Genomic DNA, 19237 nt, shown 5'->3' on the forward strand with positions numbered 1-19237 from the left:
CTTGTTTTTTTCTGATGAGAATATGATATTTCCTTTCGAAATGATAGTGGCATTAAGCTCTGGATCATGGGAAACAAAAGGAAAATAGGCCATGAGAACATATGAGCGAGCAAAGGGAATACACACCAATGGTAGGAGTGAATTCTCTCAACTGTAGGGCAAAGATTTTTGTGAGGGGAAGAAAATTCACTTTGCCTTTCTGAGGGAAAAGAACATTTCTGCAGTGGCCTTTGTGGAACACACAGGCCTTCCCCTGGGAGCACAGGGAGGGCTTCTACCAGGGAGGCTGTCACATTTGTACGCCTCTGCGAGAAATACATTGCAGAACCTGAGCTGGCTGCTCATCTGGGCGTGTTTTTAGTCTAGTCATTGCCCCTTCAAAGCAGCTGTAAGCCTCATGCATCCCTGATTGTCAAGATAGGGAAGGAGGATTTCTTCTGTATCCCAAGAAGCATGCAGGGGAGGGCAGGCCAAACCTGTGCAAAAAGGCTTTAAAAGCAGGGGAACCGCCAGGAGCAGAAAAGGTTGTTGATCAACCCTCGGCTTCAGTCTGTGAAGAAACATTTTGATAAACTTGGAGCAGTTGTGTGCTGTTGGACATTCAGCAGAGGTTTTAATGCAGGGGATTTTATTAATTTATTTATTTTTATTTTTTGCTGCATTGGGTCCTCTTTGCTGCGCACAGGCTTTCTCCAGTTGTGGTGAGCAGGGGCCACTGTTCCTTGCGGTGCACAGGCCTCTCATTGCGGTGGCTTCTCCTGAAGCATGGGCTTCAGTTATTGTGGTACGCGTGCTCAGTAATTGTGGCAGGTGGGCTCTGGAGCGCAGGCTCAGCAGTTGTGGCGCACGGGCCTAGCTGCTCCGCAGCATGTGGGATCCTCCCGGACCAGGGCTCGAACCCATGTCTCCTGCATTGGCAGGCGGATTCCCAACCACTGCGCCACCAGAGAAGCCCTAATGCAGGGGATTTTAAATGAGTTCTCCATGTCACAGATATTTGGGAAGTTTGAAAAGAGGTGAGATCATTAACGCTATGTCCACCTAGTGACAAAACAATGAGTGAAAATGAGAAAAATCGAATCCACCCATTGTTTGGATGACCTAATGCTCAGCCTCAGGTCTGGAACTGCCCTGCCCCTCCACCACAACCCCACCCCAGGCCTGGATGTCTCTGTGAAATGCCCAAGGCTGAATTCCACAAGATCCCATGAGTTCCATGACAACCCCTCCATTCTAATGGCACTAGGGTCTTATTGAGGGTCCTCAACGGGCAGATTCAAACATCCAATTCAGACCTGACCTTGAGAAGCAGGTTTTCTGTTTGTATTAACCACCGGCCATTGACATTGCAGAATAGCATTACAAGAGTAGGACTGAACCAGAGCTTCCCCCTCTGACCTGACTGCCCACAGTTGGCTAGCATCAGGTAGACAGTCTAAAGCAAACCGAAGGACCAGCTTTCTCCTAGCCCTCGCATAAATGCACCTCTTCGGAGGGCTACATGCTGGGAACCGGGTTGGCTTGAGACCACAACAGCTTGCTTGTGCAGGTCTGACCTGCAGTCCTGGGCAGTCGTGAGCAGTGAGTGTACAAGCCTTCCTCTCTGGAATCTTCTAGTCTGACACTGCTTTTCATCAGAGGGCTGGTCTAGTCCCCTCAGCTCGTATCTTTGGCAGGGAACAGAGGCAGCCCCAGGTCTGGGTCGAGACTTTGAAGGCATCTCACATCCAGAAAGGGTCTGGGGTCGTCACTTGCCTTGAGGTACCCCCATGCCAGCTGTTCTGCTCAGGGGCTAGTGGGGTCTGTCCCCAAACTTTGCTGCCATTTCCAAATGAGGCCATGCCAGACTCTCGGGGAAAGCTCCCAGTGCCTGCGCCACCACCAATACCAGGCGTTACAGGGGACTTTTCAGAGGGCCCCAGGCACTTACATTGTTTGTTGAGCTCTTAATTTGAACTATATGAAACTGCCATTTTTTGTCCAGACATGGACAAAAATGTCATCTGTTCATCCTCATAATAGAAATTGTGAGAAAAGTGTAGAGTATGTGGTTGAAAGAGCACAATTATGACAGCCAGACCCGGGTTCAAATCTCAGTTCTGTCACAGTATATTCAATATATGCGAATTCCTGCTGTGTGCCTAGTACTGTTCTAGGACCTGGACACGTGATGGTAATGAAGACAGACAGACCTCACTCTTCATGGCACATTCTAATGGAAGCTTATCTTTGGGGGCTACTTCCTAGCTATATGATGTTGGGCCAGTCACCTGGCCTGTCTGAACTTCACCTAAGTATTGTGAAGGTTAAATGAGATAATGCCTGTTAGGCCAGAAATGCACTGATGGCTTTCAATAAGTGATAGTTTCTGTTATTTTACTGTGGCTCACATAGGACTCCTAATAAATATTTATTGGATGAAAGAGCCTCGGAATGCATTGTGGGAATCTTCAAGCCCACCCCTAAGAGCCCAAACTGGACACCCCTGCAGGAGAACGGTGCACCTGGGGCAGGGGCCACTTAAAGGGAAACCCACGGATCCCAGAGTTCACCACTCCCGCCCTCCCTGGGACCTGGAAGAGACCAGCTGTGGTCAGCCCAGATTAAATCAGGAAGGCAGTAGGCACAGGAGGAGTTTGGGGAGGTGCAACCTAGTTCATATTTCTTATTTTTTTTAATTTTTAAAAAAATTTATTTATATTTTATTTTTGGCTGTGTTGGGTCTTTGTTGCTGTGTGCGAGCTTTCTCTAGTTGCGGCGAGCGGGGGCTGCTCTTCGTTGCGGTGCGCGGGCTACTCAGTGCGGTGGCTTCTCGTTGCGGAGCATGGGCTTTAGGCGCGCAGGCTTCAGTAGTTGTGGTACGTGGGCTCAGTAGTTGCGGCTCGCGGGCTCTAGAGCGCAGGCTCATTAGTTGTGGCGCACAGGCTTAGTTGCTCCATGGCATGTGGGATCTTCCCGGACCAGGGCTCAAACCCGTGTCCCCTGCATTGGCAGGCGGATTCTTAACCACTGCGCCACCAGGGAAGTCCCTAGTTCATATTTCTTAATGGATGTGCAATCGTTTAATCTGAAGAAAATCATTGTCAAATTTATTGATTGAGGCAAAGCAGAGGTTGAGACCTCAAAAGAGACCTGGAAATCACCTGTAGGAACTTCCGGTTTTAGAAATCAAACACAGAGTTGGCTCTGTTTAGTAAGAGAACGTGCAGAATGACCAGTCCTTCCCCTGACAGTCTACCCCACTGAGGCACTGGCATGAATGTAGACATGGAGTTAACAGATTCCTTTTGCAGCCCAAGGGCCTATTTTCCAGGCTCTGTGTGCAAAGAGCCCGTAGGGATATTTCACAGGTCACCCTGCCTACCATTTAAAGCTGCATAGATCATGCCGGACAAGGTGTGAGTAAGCGCACAGCTGCTATCTACAGTACAGCTTCTGATGGTACCTTCACTGTCATCATAGTCCTGAGCCCTGTCCAGTTCTCTGGGTCCGTTCATCTCGGGTGATGCACAGGGAGTTGAGACCAACAATTGCACTAACTTCTTTTCCTTCACTTTTCTGGTGGAAGCTGAGAAGGAACGTGGAGAGCAGTTAAGTTGCTCTGTTTGTGTATGTGATCTCACTGGATTCAAAATATTTCACAGTTCAGGTCCTTATTCTTGTATCTTACATTATTGGCTAATTATGGCTTTTACGATAAGGTAGACCCCACAACTACTCAACTCACTCCTTTCCTTCCACCATCACTTAAGGTGGGGCCTCTGTGGATTGGCCACGGAGTCAGGCATTGGGTACGTTGGGGAACAAGACAGAAGAAGTGGTACATCCTATGTGCGGGAAATATGGACAGTAAGTACATAAACAGTGAACACAGTGCACATACTAGAAATGCATAAAGAGCCCAGGGTGATATAATCAAGAGTAACTGGTGTTTCACTGCTGTAAAAAAACAATCCTTCCTCTTTGGCACCAAATTTACTAATCTGTGAGTAAGAGCTGGGTTTTAAATTTTTTTCCTCTTTCTATTTTAATGGTTTTTATTGCATAGGTTCCTTCCACTGTAAATAATTCTCAATCTTTGGAGGTAGCTTATAGGTAATCATTGAGTAGTCTCTAATACTTGCTGCATACATACATAGTATTGGGCCAGGTGAAAATCCAAACTTGTCAAGTTCGTTCTGTAATTCGTCGTCACTCAGACACTTCACATCCACCATGGTGATAAATGTTTGGTCTCTTTTCTGACAGTGGAATCCCTGAAATAGCAAAACATTAAGTTCCTTAAGACAGACTTACAAATGAGAACTAAAACTTGACCAGTCCACAGAAGTGTTTACGACCCCAGCTCCCCAATCTTGGAGGCACACAAGCAGTAAGGCAAAAATCACCATTTTCTGCCATTTTTCTGTCATAAATCTCTTCTGGATTTAGTGGCCTCAATGAAAATCTTTGGATGGGTGTCACTTTCCCCAGCGTCTTTGGGGTTCAATTATATCTAACTTTTCTACTCAACTAATGGAAGAAAAATCTTCTGCACAAAATGAACAAATATTTCCATTACTGCTTAGGAACTCTAAGTTAAGACCCAAGCTCTGGGAAGAAGTTAATTAAGCATGAAAGAGCTGAGAGAGATTTTTCAGTGAGTTAAATAAAAGTTATTTATCCCTGCCCTCCTTTTGATGAGAGCACAGAGAGTACAGAGCATTCAGTTATTGCAAACAGTAGTCTTTTCACACTTGTAATTTAACTCTGAACATAATGAGATGGTAGTTTTTAATTAACCACCAGCAGACTTTGTAATTGCTGAATTGGCATTTGAAAAAAGTCAGCTCTTCATTCTCTGGCACACAAATTGATTTATACAGATTTAGGCAAGTCTTGATATGGCTTTCCAAATCTGCACAGCCTCAAGTTCAATCAGTTTTATTCCGTTGATCCCTTTATCCCCTAAAAGTGACCCCTCCACCTACTTAACAAGATCCTAAAAAGACAGACGCATTTGTCCAACCTTTTAACAAACCTTTTAATTCAGGAGTTTATTTATTGTACCTCGTTTCTATTACGTTTCCAGTCTTTTAATCTTGCAGTGAAAATGACTGCAAGACAACTACTCAGCATAGGAGGATCTGGACCAATTTTAAGTGCTGACTTTGCCTTTATTGGTGGTCAGTCAATGTCCAATTAGGAAGAACATTGTATACAAGCTGGAAAAAGCTGCGAATTGTCGTGTGTAACAGGGTTGTTCAAGAACACCTAGCTTACCAGTTCTCCACCTTAAAGCTATACTTTGACCAGAGTCACATCCTGGCACACAGTAGGTTCTTAGTAAATGTAAGTTTCCTTCTTTCCTAGGTGTTTGGGAAGCTGAACTGACACTTTCAGGCCACTAGTAAACAACCTAATGTTATGAAGGAAAGGACAATGCACCTCAGACCTTTTTTTAACTGGAAGCTAGCTTAGGCAGATCCTATGACACTTGTTCCCAAGAACAGCTGTCTGTTGTTTCACCACCTTCCCAAAAATAACCTCCAAAAGAGCCCTCATCAGTTTCAAGTGACACTAGATGATTGCTTAAAGGGAACACACATATGGAAGAAAAATATTCACATGGCATCCAACTGAATGATTAATCCACTTACCCATTTACATGGTTGTCTAAAGTCTATGCAGTTGGGTTGGTTACTAAAACTGTGTGAGTTTCACCCAAGGGTTTCCACTAGCAACCAATCCCTTTTTGCCTGTTAGGTATTATGGTAATCATAATACTGACAGTGTGACATCAGAAGCCCCATGGCAACAGACTGATGTGAAAGTCAGATGATTCATTTAACCTGAGTTCAAACAGAAGGAGGCACTGGTCGACTTCACAGGCAGACTGCCATGGTAAAATGTCAAGAGACACAGAGAAGTTATCATTATGCACAGGGAGTAAGAAGGAGCTGCTACCAGACCAAATGGTGCCAAGAAACTGGGAAGATAAAGGAGAAATCAAACAGACTCAAGTGACTAGGCCATTATCAAAAGACTTACAGTAGTAGTTGGGTAATTTGGCCGTATTACTCTAGGGGACAAAAGAAAGTGGCAGAAACCCGTATTGACTTGTTAAGGAACTGCTCATGTAGGAATAAGAATCAGTATAGACTATAGATAAATAATAATATGTCACAGAATTTTGATGGCTTTGGTCTTTTCAAAGCACTCTCATATCTTCTCATTTCATCCTCTGCACACTCCTGTAAGACCTCCAGCACAGATATTATTGTCCATATTGCAGAGGCTAGTTTCTGTTATTGTTGCTTTATTTTGTTTAAGGAAAATCCCTCAGACAATTAGCTTGGGTATTTCAAAAAAGACTGCTAAGACTTTAAAAACAATTATGCAAGACAATATAACTTTGTGAAAACACAATGCTTTCATTAAATATCAGAGATAGGAGGAAATCACGGGAAGGGGTTAAGGGGACAGTGGAGCCAGCCTGGCTAGAGTCAAATCCCAGCTCTGTCTCTTACCGGCTGGGTGACATTGGGTGGGGTAAGTTACTAACCTCACTGTGTCTCCTTTACTTCGTCTGTAATGGGGATGAAAACTGTACCTATCTCACAGGGCTGTTATGTGGATTCACTGAGTTATAATACACATAAAGTGCTTGGCACATAGTAAGTACCATATAGATGTTTTCCGCTGTTCTAATTTTTCATGAGCCCTACCCTCAGAAAAATTCTACATCCAGTCTCTTTCTTAGGAGGCTCCATCCCATTTACACTTGCCCATGGGAGTCTATCATTTCAACACTTTCCAGATACTGGGAAAGGACGGACCATCTTTGCATGCATAGTCAGGGAGGCTCATTGGGTGATCCCAGGCTGTGGTTCCAAGGGCTGTGGCTCTAGAGTTTCTGAATAGAGCATCAGTTTCCAAACAAACATGCAACTCGAACATTTGCCAACATCTGAACACTGGATTTACCAAACAAAGACTTTGAAAATTGACACATTTGTTTCAATCAAAGCAAACAAATGATAGGCTTGGGTTATTAGGATGCACAAGCGTTTTATCCACATTTCCCAGAACTGCTTTCAACAAAAAAGCAGCCAGCAGGTGGGACTGCTTCCATTTCAACAGACTATTGGGATTAAACTGGCATTTCTAAAATATTTTCTTGGTCAGGCCTGTGGGGTTTAATACCAAGCTAGGTTGACAAAGGATTCAATCAGATGATCTGATTGGGTGGAGCCCCCTATTATTTGCAAACCATTCTATCTGAAGTTATTCTCTTGAGGATCCCACTGGCATATCCATGATTCTATTCTCAGTGTTATTCTGTTTAAGAATTCCTGTACTCTGCAGTATTCTGAAATACTTGGTTTTGATGTTTATAGCACCCGTTTCCCTTGGTTTTATCTGTGAAGTCCTGGTCATTAGCTTGTTTTTTGTTTTATCCTCTCCACTGCTGCAAAGATGTTTTATTCCATTTCTCCAGGGAAACAAGTTTTAATTGCCAATTGACTAGGTATTCAACATGATAAGGTATCTAAACCCTGAGAGCTTCCTCCTTTCATTAAAATGTAGATCCAATTTCTTTTCCCTTAATGCCACATGCTGTTATTAAACTGAAATAACGGAAATAGTAAAAGCCAGATGTCACTTCAGTCTCAGGTTTGACATGGGGCACAATTTCCTCTCCTCAAGTTTAATCTGCTGTTATTTACTAACCCCATCCTTTGGAAGAATGAACAATTTAAATGTAAATGCAATTTACATAGGGGAGCAGATAGTAGATTTGCAGTTTCAATTGCCAATAACCATTTGCAAAGGGGGAAATTAACTAAAGCAAAGACCAGCAGCTGTCAGGCTGAAGTCTGCATCGCTTGCAGAGTCTCCTGCAACTTTCCTCCCGAATCCACCAGGACCTCTGAACCTCAGCTGGGCAGGTACAAGGAAATGGAGAACTGAGGCATTTCCCCAGATATTTCAAGCTGGACTTACTATTGACTGGGGGAGAAAGAAGGAAGTTTGAGTTTCAGTGAGCTAATCCAGTTGGCATCATTGTTGAAACCATCAACTGACCAATTTATTTCAACAAATATTTATTGATCATCTCCTATGGGACAGACTTTATGCTTGGCCTAAATTAGGGGAGAAAGAAGAGAATACAAAGATACAAAAGCTACAGTCCTTCTTTTAAGGAGCGCATTTCCTTAAAGAGAAAAGAAAGCAAATAACTACAAGAAAATAAGCTGTAGTGCTCCAGGAACCCAGAATTGGAAGGTTCTAAGGGTTGAAAGTTTCATTTGGGCTTAGACTTCTAGAATGAACGGTAGTTTGCCCTGTAACAAGAGGGCTGGGGACAGTCATTCTAGGATGTGGTGAGCGAGAGGGAAATCAACCAGGTGGACAGGTCTGGCCACTTTATGACGAGTTCTGTGGGCCAGGCTAAGGACTTAATCACCTCTAGGCACATTTGGACGTTTGTAAGTGGCACATGGCATGACCAAATTTATGTTTGACACTAGGTAGAGGACGATGTGTTTATGCATTTGATACAATTTCAGTTTGATTCTGAGTGGAGAATGAGTTGGTAGGGCAGAGTCTGGAGGCTACCTGGGGGAGTTATTGCAATAGTCCAGAAAAGAGTTGACTCCGACCTGGACCAGGCCAGTCTGTGGGAGGACAAGAGAGGAAGACACATGATTTGTGAATGATTTGGGAGCCGGAACAGTCCAGACAGGATGTCTGATTGGAGGTTTCCTCTTTGTCTCACTTGCACAGGCACCACCTCCGTCTAAATCTTTTGTCTCAGCCATGAGCCCGCTTCAAGGAACTATCTGGAGTTTAGTCGACACAGCACTGACACTTAAAAAATTATTCTGTGCTCATTTAGTCAGCCCTTGATTCTCCACACTCCTTTAAGGCAGCGGCAATGCAGATAAGCTGTAGCTCTCTTCTCTTTGGCTTTGGAATTAATTACACTTTTAAGAGCAAATTTGCCTTCCTAATTAATCTTTCTTAGGCTAATATTAAAATTAACTAATATTCTCAGAGCCCGTGACAGTCGAGCAGGGGAAGAGGGGAGCAGGGGAGGGGAGGGGAGTGTGGCTCAGCTCAGTCTCAGGCTGAGCAGCAGGAGAAAGCTACGCCACACTAAGATCCCACGTGGACCTTCCACGGAGGCCACAAGCTGGGCCTGGCTCATTGAGAGGTGGCTGTGTAGCTAGAGAGTCAGATCCCTTGGGAGTTCAGTGACTGAGCACCTACTACACAGCCGGCACCCTGCTAAGACTGAAGATGAGCAGTTGGATAAAGCGGAGTGTCTGCTTTCAAGGAGCCGCCTGTTTAATGGGGACAACAGAGGAGTGAACGGATTGTTTAATCAAATGCAGTGAGGGCTCTGGCAGAAGCATCTTCTCAAGAGAATAAGGCATGAACAAGGTTAATGGAAAAAAAACAAAACCAAATTTGTGTGAACAAAGAGAAGAAAGTCGCTTAATTGCCATTTTATAAACACAACAGCAAATACGCTTTCAATAAGATTGAGTGCATACAGTTTCTTCTTTCAGCACCCAAATTAGTAAATGCTGCTTATGTGAAGTACAATAAGACATGATCTTCCCTAGTGGTTTTCAAGCTATGATACTCCAGCCCCAAGATTTCCTCTAACCTGCCATGGAGGGGTGGGGGGCACAGGACAGCCCCACTCCAGGGCAGCCAGAACTACTCCACCTGTGCCAGCTTTACATATTGGGCTCCTACGAGGATTGCCTTTAAAGGCAGAATTTCACTGCTACTCAAAGTTAGGAAGCTACCCATCTACCCTGTTCTCTGTGCTGCTTCTTAAAACCAAAATGGATCTATCTTCTAGTCCTGTTATGAAGACAAACCAACCCTTAGATGCTGACAAATTATTATCTCGAGGGCTCCCTTTCTGGTATCCTATAGGTCCTGTACAGGGAGATTTATTGTGCATAACCCAAGTGCGAGAAACTTTGGATAATCTGTGGACAATAGAAAGATCTAAAATGTGGTTTTTGTTCTCAAAGAGATTACGTTCTAAGTGGAGAAACAAACAAAAAACACGTAAGATAAAAGGTAAGAAGTCAAAGTTCATAATCAGATACCAACACAGTACCCATAAACGCTGTAGAAGTTCAGAAGCAGAGAAAAAAAATCACCCCTGGTTAGGGGTGGGAGGTGTTCAGGGAGAGCTTCCTGGAGGAGGTGGAACTCGGAGTGGGACATACCGAACAAGTAAAGTCTGGATACGCAGAAGTAGGAGGATGGGCATTACAGGCAAGGACAGACACATCATGAACAAAGACCTGGAGTAGTGATGGGGATGAGAGCAGTCTAGCTTCAGCAAAGGATTCGCTTTACATAAGTGGATGGACACGCTTGGCCCAGATGAGGCCTAGGATTTCCTACGAGGGTGTAGGGCCTCAGGTCCCTTATGCCTCCAGGATCCTCCCATTCTGGGGCCCTCTGATGCCAATGATGGGTTGCCCCTAGAGGCCTCTGACAGGGTGCTCAGTGATGACAGCAGGGCCATCAGAAAGACTAATCTGACAGTGCAGGGCAAGGTGCACTGCAGGGGAAGAGAGGCCAGTAGGGAGCGAGACGCGGGGGTCCTTCACCCTAGTCTCCCCATGGAATGATAATAAGCAGTAGTAGAAGGAATTCAGGGAGGCTGTGGACTGCCAGAGTCTCAACGAGGAGCTCAGGACCCTCCAGAGGACCTCAGAGGCAAATGCAGAGTGGTTCAGTGCAGACTCTGGGGCCAGACTGCCTCTGTCCCTATCCTGGACCTGCCACTTACTATAAGCTCTGTTACCCTGGGCCTTGGCTTTCACATCTGTGAAATGGAAATATAATAATAGTGTACTCTTCATAGAATGACTGAGGACTGAGTTAATGCACCTCAAGTGCTTAATACACTATTTTCAGCAGTGCCCATAGTAAGGCCTCAAAAGTGCGGGCTGTGAGTAAAACCCCATTATTCTGCCGCGGCACCAGTGTCCTATCCCAGGGTTCTTGGTGGGGAGGGGACACAGGTGTGATAGGGCATCTCTCAACCTTATTTAGTATCATAGCCTACCTTTCCCTGTGAACTAGGGGAAGCTGAAAGTATATAGCTTGTCCTCCTATAAAGACCAGTCAGGGACCTGCTTTTCCTCTAAGGACATTTGAGAGAGAGAGAATGCACTGGAGGGAATGGGCTCACACCGCAGGAGGAGAACAACCCACAAAAGAACAGTCAAATTTAATAAAAGATGACAGGCCAAGATGGAGAGGGCATGGTGGGACATCCATTTCTGCCCTTAAAACCCAGGAGAAGTGAATTCCCACGGCTTAAAGGAGAGTCTGTACCAGCAAGGGTTTGAAGACAGGCACAGAAAGATCACCAAGGAGAAGCAGAAGAAGAAAGAACAAGCAGGAGCATAAAATGGAGCCAAGAACGAGGCTAAGAGAGACGGAGACTCCAATGGCCTAAATGTACATTTACTGTCCTTGCAGGAGGAGCTCCAAGCTGACCCAGCTTTCCAGCAGCCACATGCACACAAATCTACAATTCTATACTCATAAAATGAAAACAAAACTACCGTTCCAGAGAATTCTAACTGTTCCTGGTGCTAAGAAGTGTGGATGGGGACTTCCTTGGCGGTCCAGTGGTTAAGACTCCGCGCTTCCACTGCAGGGGGCGCGGGTTCGATCCCTGGTCGGGGAACAAGGATCCCACATGCCGTGGGGCATGGGCAAAAAAAAAAAAAGAAGTGTGGATGTTTCACGGGGATCCTCTCAGTGTGCAAAGCAATGGGGTGACCGGCAAAGGGTGAGGCTGGAAGACTCAGGGGCTGGTGAGTGAAGGGCACGAGAAGAAGGACCTCCAAGGCTTTACCCTGAGGACAGTGGAAGCCACTGAAGGTTTTATGATGTGTTTTTGCTTCCACAGTTTTCAAATTCAATTTATTTTAAACGGTTTCCAGCAGAAATAAATTACAAGCAAGTAGAGCGAAAGTATAATGAAATCCACACATACCCTTCACTCTGCTTCAACAGTTGCCAACATTTTGCCTGTCACCGAAGGGCTTTGAGCCGGGGAGTGGCATGAGGACATCTGTTTGAGGAAGATGCCTCTAGATGCGATGGAGAGAATGACAGGAGTGGCGCAGGGACAGGGTACCATTAGGTTGTGGCAACCCATTCATTCATTTACTCGTTAATTCCTTCAACGAATATTTCCTGAGTCCTACCACGTGCCTGGCACAGCTCTTGGTGCTGTGGATTTAAGGGTAAATAAAGCAGAAGGGGTTCCTGCCCTGCTAGAGCTTATGCCTCTTAAGGGGAAAGCATACAGACAAGCAAATGAAGTGAACAAGAGAATTTCAGAGTGTGATAATGAGACTGACATGGGACAGAGAAGGACTTGGGAGGGAGGGGTCTAATTTTTAGAATGGGTGGTCAGGGAGGGTCATCTGTACCTGGAACAGCAAGAAAGTCAGGGTGGCTCGAGCAGCATCAGTGAGAGGGTGGTAGAGATGAGACCGGAGGGCAAGGTGAGAAGGGATGACAGCTTGGACTAAGGTGGTAGCCGTGGAGATGGAAGCAAGTAGATTTGAGGGAGATTTAGGAGGGAGAGCCAACAGGATGTGGTGATGGATCGAATGGGGGGTGGAGAGTGGGGGGGTGTCAAGATGACTCTCTGGCTTGAATTGAAGGATGATTTCTGGCTCGAATATCTAGGTGGTCAAGGGTACTGTTCACTGAGTCAGGGAAGAGGAGTAATGGGAAGGGTCCAGACCCCCAGGTGGCCCCCTCACAGCCTTTCAAAATGAGGGCCTGGCAAAGTGAAGCCACTTCTACCACCAGCCCCAGTCGAGACACCAACTAGCTGTGTAACTTTTGGATGAGACAGTTCCTCGGGCAATTCTGAATGATCATCACCTCCACCCCTCACCCTCCAAAGCAGGACCAACCCACCTTCCCCTCCAACACACAGACAAGTACAGAAGGACGCTTGTGAGCCCAGCTTAACTCGCTTGGCCAGTAAAGGAGACGCCACAGCGATGATACAACACAGCCACAGGGGAAGGGGGAGCACTGAGCCCACCCAGTGATATACGGTACCCGTGGTGATGTTTCTATCACGAGAGCAGGGGTCCTCTGAAGCCATGTCAGTGTCTCATGCCATTCTGAGGCTTGGCTCATTTCAATGTCCCCTGTCTCAGGAGGATATTAGCGCTGAGGCTTAAAGGGAGCAGGATTTTGCTGGGAGGCAATATACAGGTCTGCCTAGAGGGAAGTCTGGAATTAGAACAGTGTTACACCCACACCCTGTGACTTTGCCTGGTGCATCGATTTACCAGGAGGGACATAAAAAATGGCCTGTGAAGACAGCTGGGTGGGGGAGGGGAAGACCCTAAAGTGCAATCTGGACAGGAGACCACGGGGGCTAGGGCAGGTAGGTGTCTGTTTCTGGAAATGACTCCTCCACTCTCTTTTGCCTGCTTTTTAGCTATTATCTATCCTTGCCGCACCTTGCCCTAGAAGGGCATTTTTCCCAGCTGTCTCTTGGGGGAGGGGGCCGGCAGGGACGGGCATTCGGGGTCATTGTCTGGGAACGAATCCTGGACAGCAGGAGGCCGCTGTTCTCACTCCTCATCCCGTCATCTGTCACCCAGCGAGGGCAGCCGGCCGCCAGGCTGCGGATTGCCTAATGAAGACAGAGAGGTGGCTCCGGCTGTGTGCAGGTGCCGCTTCCCCATTAACAGAGGTGACATTCCGAAACAGTACTCATTACAGAGCAGACATTGGACAGGGCTGGGACACATACTGATGGCAGCAGAGCCAGCCAGCGTCTGTCTCAAATCCCACTACCCCTGAGAGAGCGAGCGAGAGCCAGAAAGAAGCGTCACAAGCGTCAAACCCACAGGCCCTTCACTTTGCAGAGAAAAATGAATTCTTGCCTTCCCTGACATTTAACGCTAAGTCATTCTCTCCACGGCTTGCAGACCCAGGGGGCCTTAGCTTCAGGCCCACCCAAACGTTGACCAGTCCTGATGAATGCCCCAGCCCCTTCCTTCCTGGGAAGGGCTCTGGTATGGATGGCTGTGTGTGGATGGGGGAACTGGTCCTCAAAATGATACCTGGATCCGGAGCCCGTGAGGTCTTGCTTTAGAGTTGGAATGGGCCCGAGGTGTAGCTAGGAGAGCTGATGGTAGGCTAGGGAGAAGAACTTCCAGGCTGAGGTTATCAGGGACTGGGGAGGGTGGACAAGCAAAGCCGTGGAATCTCCTTCCCACTGAACCGTAAGAACAGGACAGATCTCCATCCTGGCTACGATAGGATGCGCGGTTTCCCTTGAGACTGGGGGAGCCTTCCCATCAGCTCCGGAGAGGCAGAAATGGCAGATTTGGGTTTCCGCGCCTACCAAAGCTCGGGGCAAAGTGGCGAAAGGAAGAGGCTGCACCCACGCACGCACCGCCTCATGTACAAGCATCGTCAGGGAGCCCCAGCACCCCGAGCCGCTCTGCGCGAGCGCACTAGGCCCGCCGCGCCCGCCGCCCCCGCTCCCCAGCAGGGCGCCCCCGCCCCCGCCCTGCTTGATTTTAAACCCGCAGCAGACGGAACTCGACTTAAAATAACTATTTTGACAGTTCAGATGTAAATATGTGAGCGATGCGTGGGGCTGTTTTTCCTTCACACTTCCCCTCACCCCTCGCTCCCTACGGCAGCCCCAACTCTGTTGAGGCGGAAATGATGGGAGAGCGCCGCCTGCAGGATGCTCCCCAAAACGTGGCCAGGGAAGTGACTCGTCCTAGACCGCTCAGCCCTGGGGGGACGGGGAGAATCAGAAGTTAGAGGAACCCTTGCTGACTTTCACCACACCACACTACTGTGCTAGAGTCAGTACGATATGTGAGATATGCAAAATCTCCTGCCACTTTTAATTCTTTCAACTAACCCCTTCACTTAACTCACTGAACTCCTGCTTTGTGCCAGGCACTAAGTAAGCATTTTAGCACATGCTGTCTTATTTGATCCTCAAAAAACATGGGGCGAGCATTATTATCTGTATTTTACATATGGAAAACAGAGGTTTGGGGAGATTGAGTTCTTTAGGCTGCCATAGCTAGCGAAGAGAATTGAGATCAGAACCCATGTCCTGTGCTCTTCCCCACCATAGCCAGTCGAGAGGAAGGAAGGTGGAGGCAGAGATCCACCCATTCTATAAGGAGGGAAACCAGAGTTTAGACAGTCGAAGTCACACGTCTTTCTGGCCACTAACAAGCATCTTAGCTGGGGCAGATCCAGGACAGAAACACAGCATCTTTAGGACAGCCAGCCCATGCCTCTCTCCCCAGTCTGGACCCAGGCAGTGTGCTGGGACATGATGGGACATCCTTTGGAAAGAGGGTAGGAGAAAAGGTACTTGGAGAAAGAAAAGAGCAGGAAGGGAAAAGGAGGGAGAAGGTCTAGAGAGTGAAGGAGCTTAAGTAGGCATAGACTGCATAGCCTGGCCAGGCAGAGCTGTGACGTAGGGGAAGTTCATTGTCAGAGCTCCCAGCTACCCCTTTCTTTGCCCCCTTTTCCCCACCAGGTGCCCTCTCCCCCCACCAACCCATGCCGCCCTGGGGCCAGATGCCCACTGATACTCCCATGCTTTTCTCCCATCCTAATGAAACCTACTCCGGGAGGGAATCCAATGTATTCTTTGATGCTGTGGGGCAAATGCCTGATAACTGCCCAGTGTTCACCATCCTCCTCGATGACAAGCCCCAGGGAATCAAATCCTGAAGTAAAAGAAAGGAAGCACTACTGAAATGTCAGACTCCTGGAGAGAAAAGGAATTTGGGAGCAATAGGGCCCACCTGTGACAGGAGAGGCTACGTATAGCACCTGTTTGCAAGGTGACTGCTGGCTTTGCATGTGCATACAGCTATGGGCAAATGTCGTAGAGGTTAGCAAGGTGGAGAGAGGGGTCCTGGGATCTGTGCTTTGAACATGCCTTCTGCTCCATCCTTCGAGTCTCAGCTCAAATTCCACCTCACTGTGAAACCTTCCCTGATCCCTCCCCACTCTCCAAACACTTTGCTTGTACTCTACATCTTGCATGTCACATCCTTCAAGCCTTTGCATGTTGCTTTTTATTAAATCGTGAGTTCCTCAAGGGGCAGGAATGTCTGATTTCCCTGTGTTTCTCCTACAGCTCTTCCCAGAAGGCTTTGCACAGTCAGGACTCAATATTGATGGGACGGATTGAATTGACAGGCGTGCACAGCACACATTTCCCCACACAAGGGGTAAGGACTGGGATACTGACAGCAGAAGGGCCAGGGGCAGGCACCCCAGCTGACTCCTGGAGACTGAAAGGTGTGGGGCACTTATTTGTCCCAGACCATCAGTGACCACTATTGAGTGCTTATGTATTAGCACTGTGGTGGCTGCTCCGGGAGAAGGGGCAGCCCCTCCCAGGAGCAGTCAATCCACCCTCTAAACTATGGAGCAGCATGTGACACTTCAGCCTCATCCTGCCCCGGCTACTCCATGCCTTACAGGATGCTGGCTCTGGGGTTAAACCTGATGGCTCTAGCTCTCTGGCCCCCTCAGAGCCTCTTGCTTCAGTGATAATTTGGATTTGCTGGCCCTCCAGTCAAAGTGGAGTTATGATATAATAATTCTTTTAAAAGATAGTTTTTAGGGGTAAGACAGGAATAAAGACACAGACCTACTGAAGAACGGACTTGAGGATATGGGGAGGGGGAAGGGAGAGCTGTGACAGGGCGAGAGAGAGTCATGGACATGTACACACTAACAAATGTAAGGTAGATAGCTAGTGGGAAGCAGCCGCATGGCACAGGGATATCGGCTCGGTGCTTTGTGACCGCCTGGAGGGGTGGGATAGGGAGGGTGGGAGGGAGGGAGACGCAAGAGGGAAGAGATATGGGAAAATATGTATATGTATAACTGATTCACTTTGTTATAAAGCAGAAACTAACACACCATTGTAAAGCAATTATACTCCAATAAAGATGTAAAAAAAATTTTAAAAAAAGATAGTTTTATTGATATATAATTCACATACTGTATGATATAATCATTCTTGTTCCTAATATTATGCCGTCTTACAGCATCTGTCTCTCCTTTAAGTCTGAAAATTCCCATTTGTTACATCACTAGTCTTGAGAAGTACAACTAAAGGTCTTTATTCTCCTGTAAAAAATAAAAGCATCTTTATATCTGTGTGATCATATTGTAGTCCTAAACCACCTTCCCTGTTCTCCACCTCATCTCCTCCAGCCAGCTTTATCCCACTATTTCTCTGAGGTGCTAGGAGGCAGGAGGCCAGCCTTCCCCCAGTTTCTAGATAGCACAAGTGAGGCTCACAGCCCCAGGGGCTCAGCGTATCTCCTGAAGCCACCTCCTAGGCCCCATCACCTCACTTTATGTTCACACTCTGCTTCCTCCCAGTCTCCCTTCTCCACAACAGAGTTGGTGGAAATAAATGTTTACCTTCTGCTGCTGCCGTGTATCACAGTGCAAAATAAGCACTAGGGTAGATGCCCCATCTACTCTGACAACATAATTCATTTACTGCAGAGGGATATAATAAAGTCTTTATTACAGCAATTAACAGAGCAGCATTTGCCAGCATGCTTTTCAGAGGCAACCAGAAAAGCGCTTACTCCAGGTGCATAGATTTCGGAAACCATGCATCTTGGGCCAAAATGAAACCAGTTAGAGGCTTGGTGAATGGATCCCAGCCCCCCTAGAAAAATTAGCCATCCAGGAGTCAGTTCACCTCAATGCAGGAGCCCGACACAATATGATTGTACTTTACTGGGTGAAGACCTGGACCTGTCTCCAGGTTCATGGTCTTAAGGACATGCATGAAATGCTCCCTCCGAACCCACCCACCCCAGCTGTTGGGCTCAAATCTCACTGACCATCAAAGCATATAGGTGGGGAAGGTTAGCACCATTGGCTCTCAGGGGTACCTTGCCACTGAGGTGGGTGGTGCATAGGGAGAGGACCAGAGGCTGGGCCAGGAAGGGAGGCTAAGAAATCCTTTCATTAAACCCTGCTTCAAGAGCATCATCAAAGTTTAAGACCTCAAGCCTCTGGAAAGAAACGGCTGTTGGGGGGTGGGGGGAGGGAAGGAGAGAAACTCATGAGTCTGCTCTCCGGCCTGGAGAATATATGCTAACTGGCTTTGGGCATAAAAACTGGACAAAGGCATGAAGGAAGCCCAGTTGCCCCAGTTCTTTGGTGGAGGGGCAAAGGAAAGGGAGGTACCGGTTTAGGTTCCTTAGTGATGTTAAGTACATCTGATTACTAATAAACCAAACTTAGCTCTCCAGCCCCCTTCAAGGGGCCAGGGGTTGGCTTGTACCAACAGGACGTTCTTCCAGAATGTCCTGTTGGTACAAAACCAGAACCAGCTCTGGTTTTCCCAAGAAGGGCAGCAGCCCCAGTGTCATAGCTTTGTGGGAAAAACTCATTGCAAGCAGCAGCTCTTCCTTTTTTCTCTGGAGCAGACTATCAGGAAGACGATGGGGAGTTTTGATCTCCTTAAAAACATAAAACTGAGCACCTAAGCCACTAGAAAACCAAAAGCTCAAAAGTGCAGAGGCAAACCGCTGTCAGACAGTTCCCCTGGTTGAGGGGTGACCCAGTGGGTTCCTGTCTCCTCCGTTACTCTTTTCCCCTCTCAGGCCTCTGGGAGAAGGTACTGCATTGAAGGATGAGGGCAGAAGCCAGCCTGGCCTCTCTGGAACAGAGAAAGTCAGACCTTTGAGCAACATGAACAATGGGATAAAAATAGCAGTGTTGCCATGGCAACGAAGGCTGGGAGAGTCCTGAGGATCTCTGGGTCCTGCCATCTTCCCCTTCAGCCTTCCTCCCGCCTCTCGGATGGAACACAGGAATAAGCTGAGGGAGAAGGGAAGACTGCCCAAGGGGAAGGAGACAGACCAGTAACCCACTAGGAAACCCTTAAACTCCAAAGCCTGAGGCTTCTGCCAGAGCCTGGGCTCCCAAGTCTTGGGACTCCTGGGTTTTAGAATTTCTTCCTCAGTATAACAAGTTCATCCAGGGATGTCCAGGGTATCCCCCACACTTCACCCTCCTGGTGGATGGTCCTGACATCCTGGGCTCCCCTGTGAACAGCCAAGGTCACTGTTTAGTCTTCATGGTCTGTGGTTCTGATCCCAGATAGGACTGGCCACAACAGCCCAGCACAGGG

The 19237-nt window shown here is 47.3% G+C and overlaps 1 protein-coding gene across 1 annotated transcript; it reads right to left on the bottom strand.

Moving 5' to 3' along the window:
• Positions 1-2727: 2727 nt before the first annotated feature.
• Positions 2728-4250, bottom strand: LEMD1 (LEM domain containing 1). Its single transcript, XM_049707536.1, has 2 exons — positions 4136-4250; positions 2728-3568 (listed from the first exon to the last, which is right to left on the bottom strand). Exons 1-2 carry the CDS (start codon positions 4215-4217, stop codon positions 3345-3347), a joined length of 306 nt encoding a protein of 101 aa, XP_049563493.1. The 5' UTR covers positions 4218-4250; the 3' UTR covers positions 2728-3344.
• Positions 4251-19237: the final 14987 nt, after the last annotated feature.

Source organism: Orcinus orca, chromosome 1 (assembly GCF_937001465.1).
Source record: "Orcinus orca chromosome 1, mOrcOrc1.1, whole genome shotgun sequence".
In the NCBI taxonomy this organism is placed as follows: domain Eukaryota; kingdom Metazoa; phylum Chordata; class Mammalia; order Artiodactyla; family Delphinidae; genus Orcinus; species Orcinus orca.

Excerpts from the sequence above, each read along its gene's own strand:
- LEMD1 (XM_049707536.1), bottom strand. The coding sequence starts at position 4,217 with ATGGTGGATGTGAAGTGTCTGAGTGACGACGAATTACAGAACGAACTT. Across the intron at positions 3,569-4,135 it reads TTCACCTGGCCCAATACTAT|CTTCCACCAGAAAAGTGAAG; the intron begins GTATGTATGCAG and ends GTTCCTTCTCAG.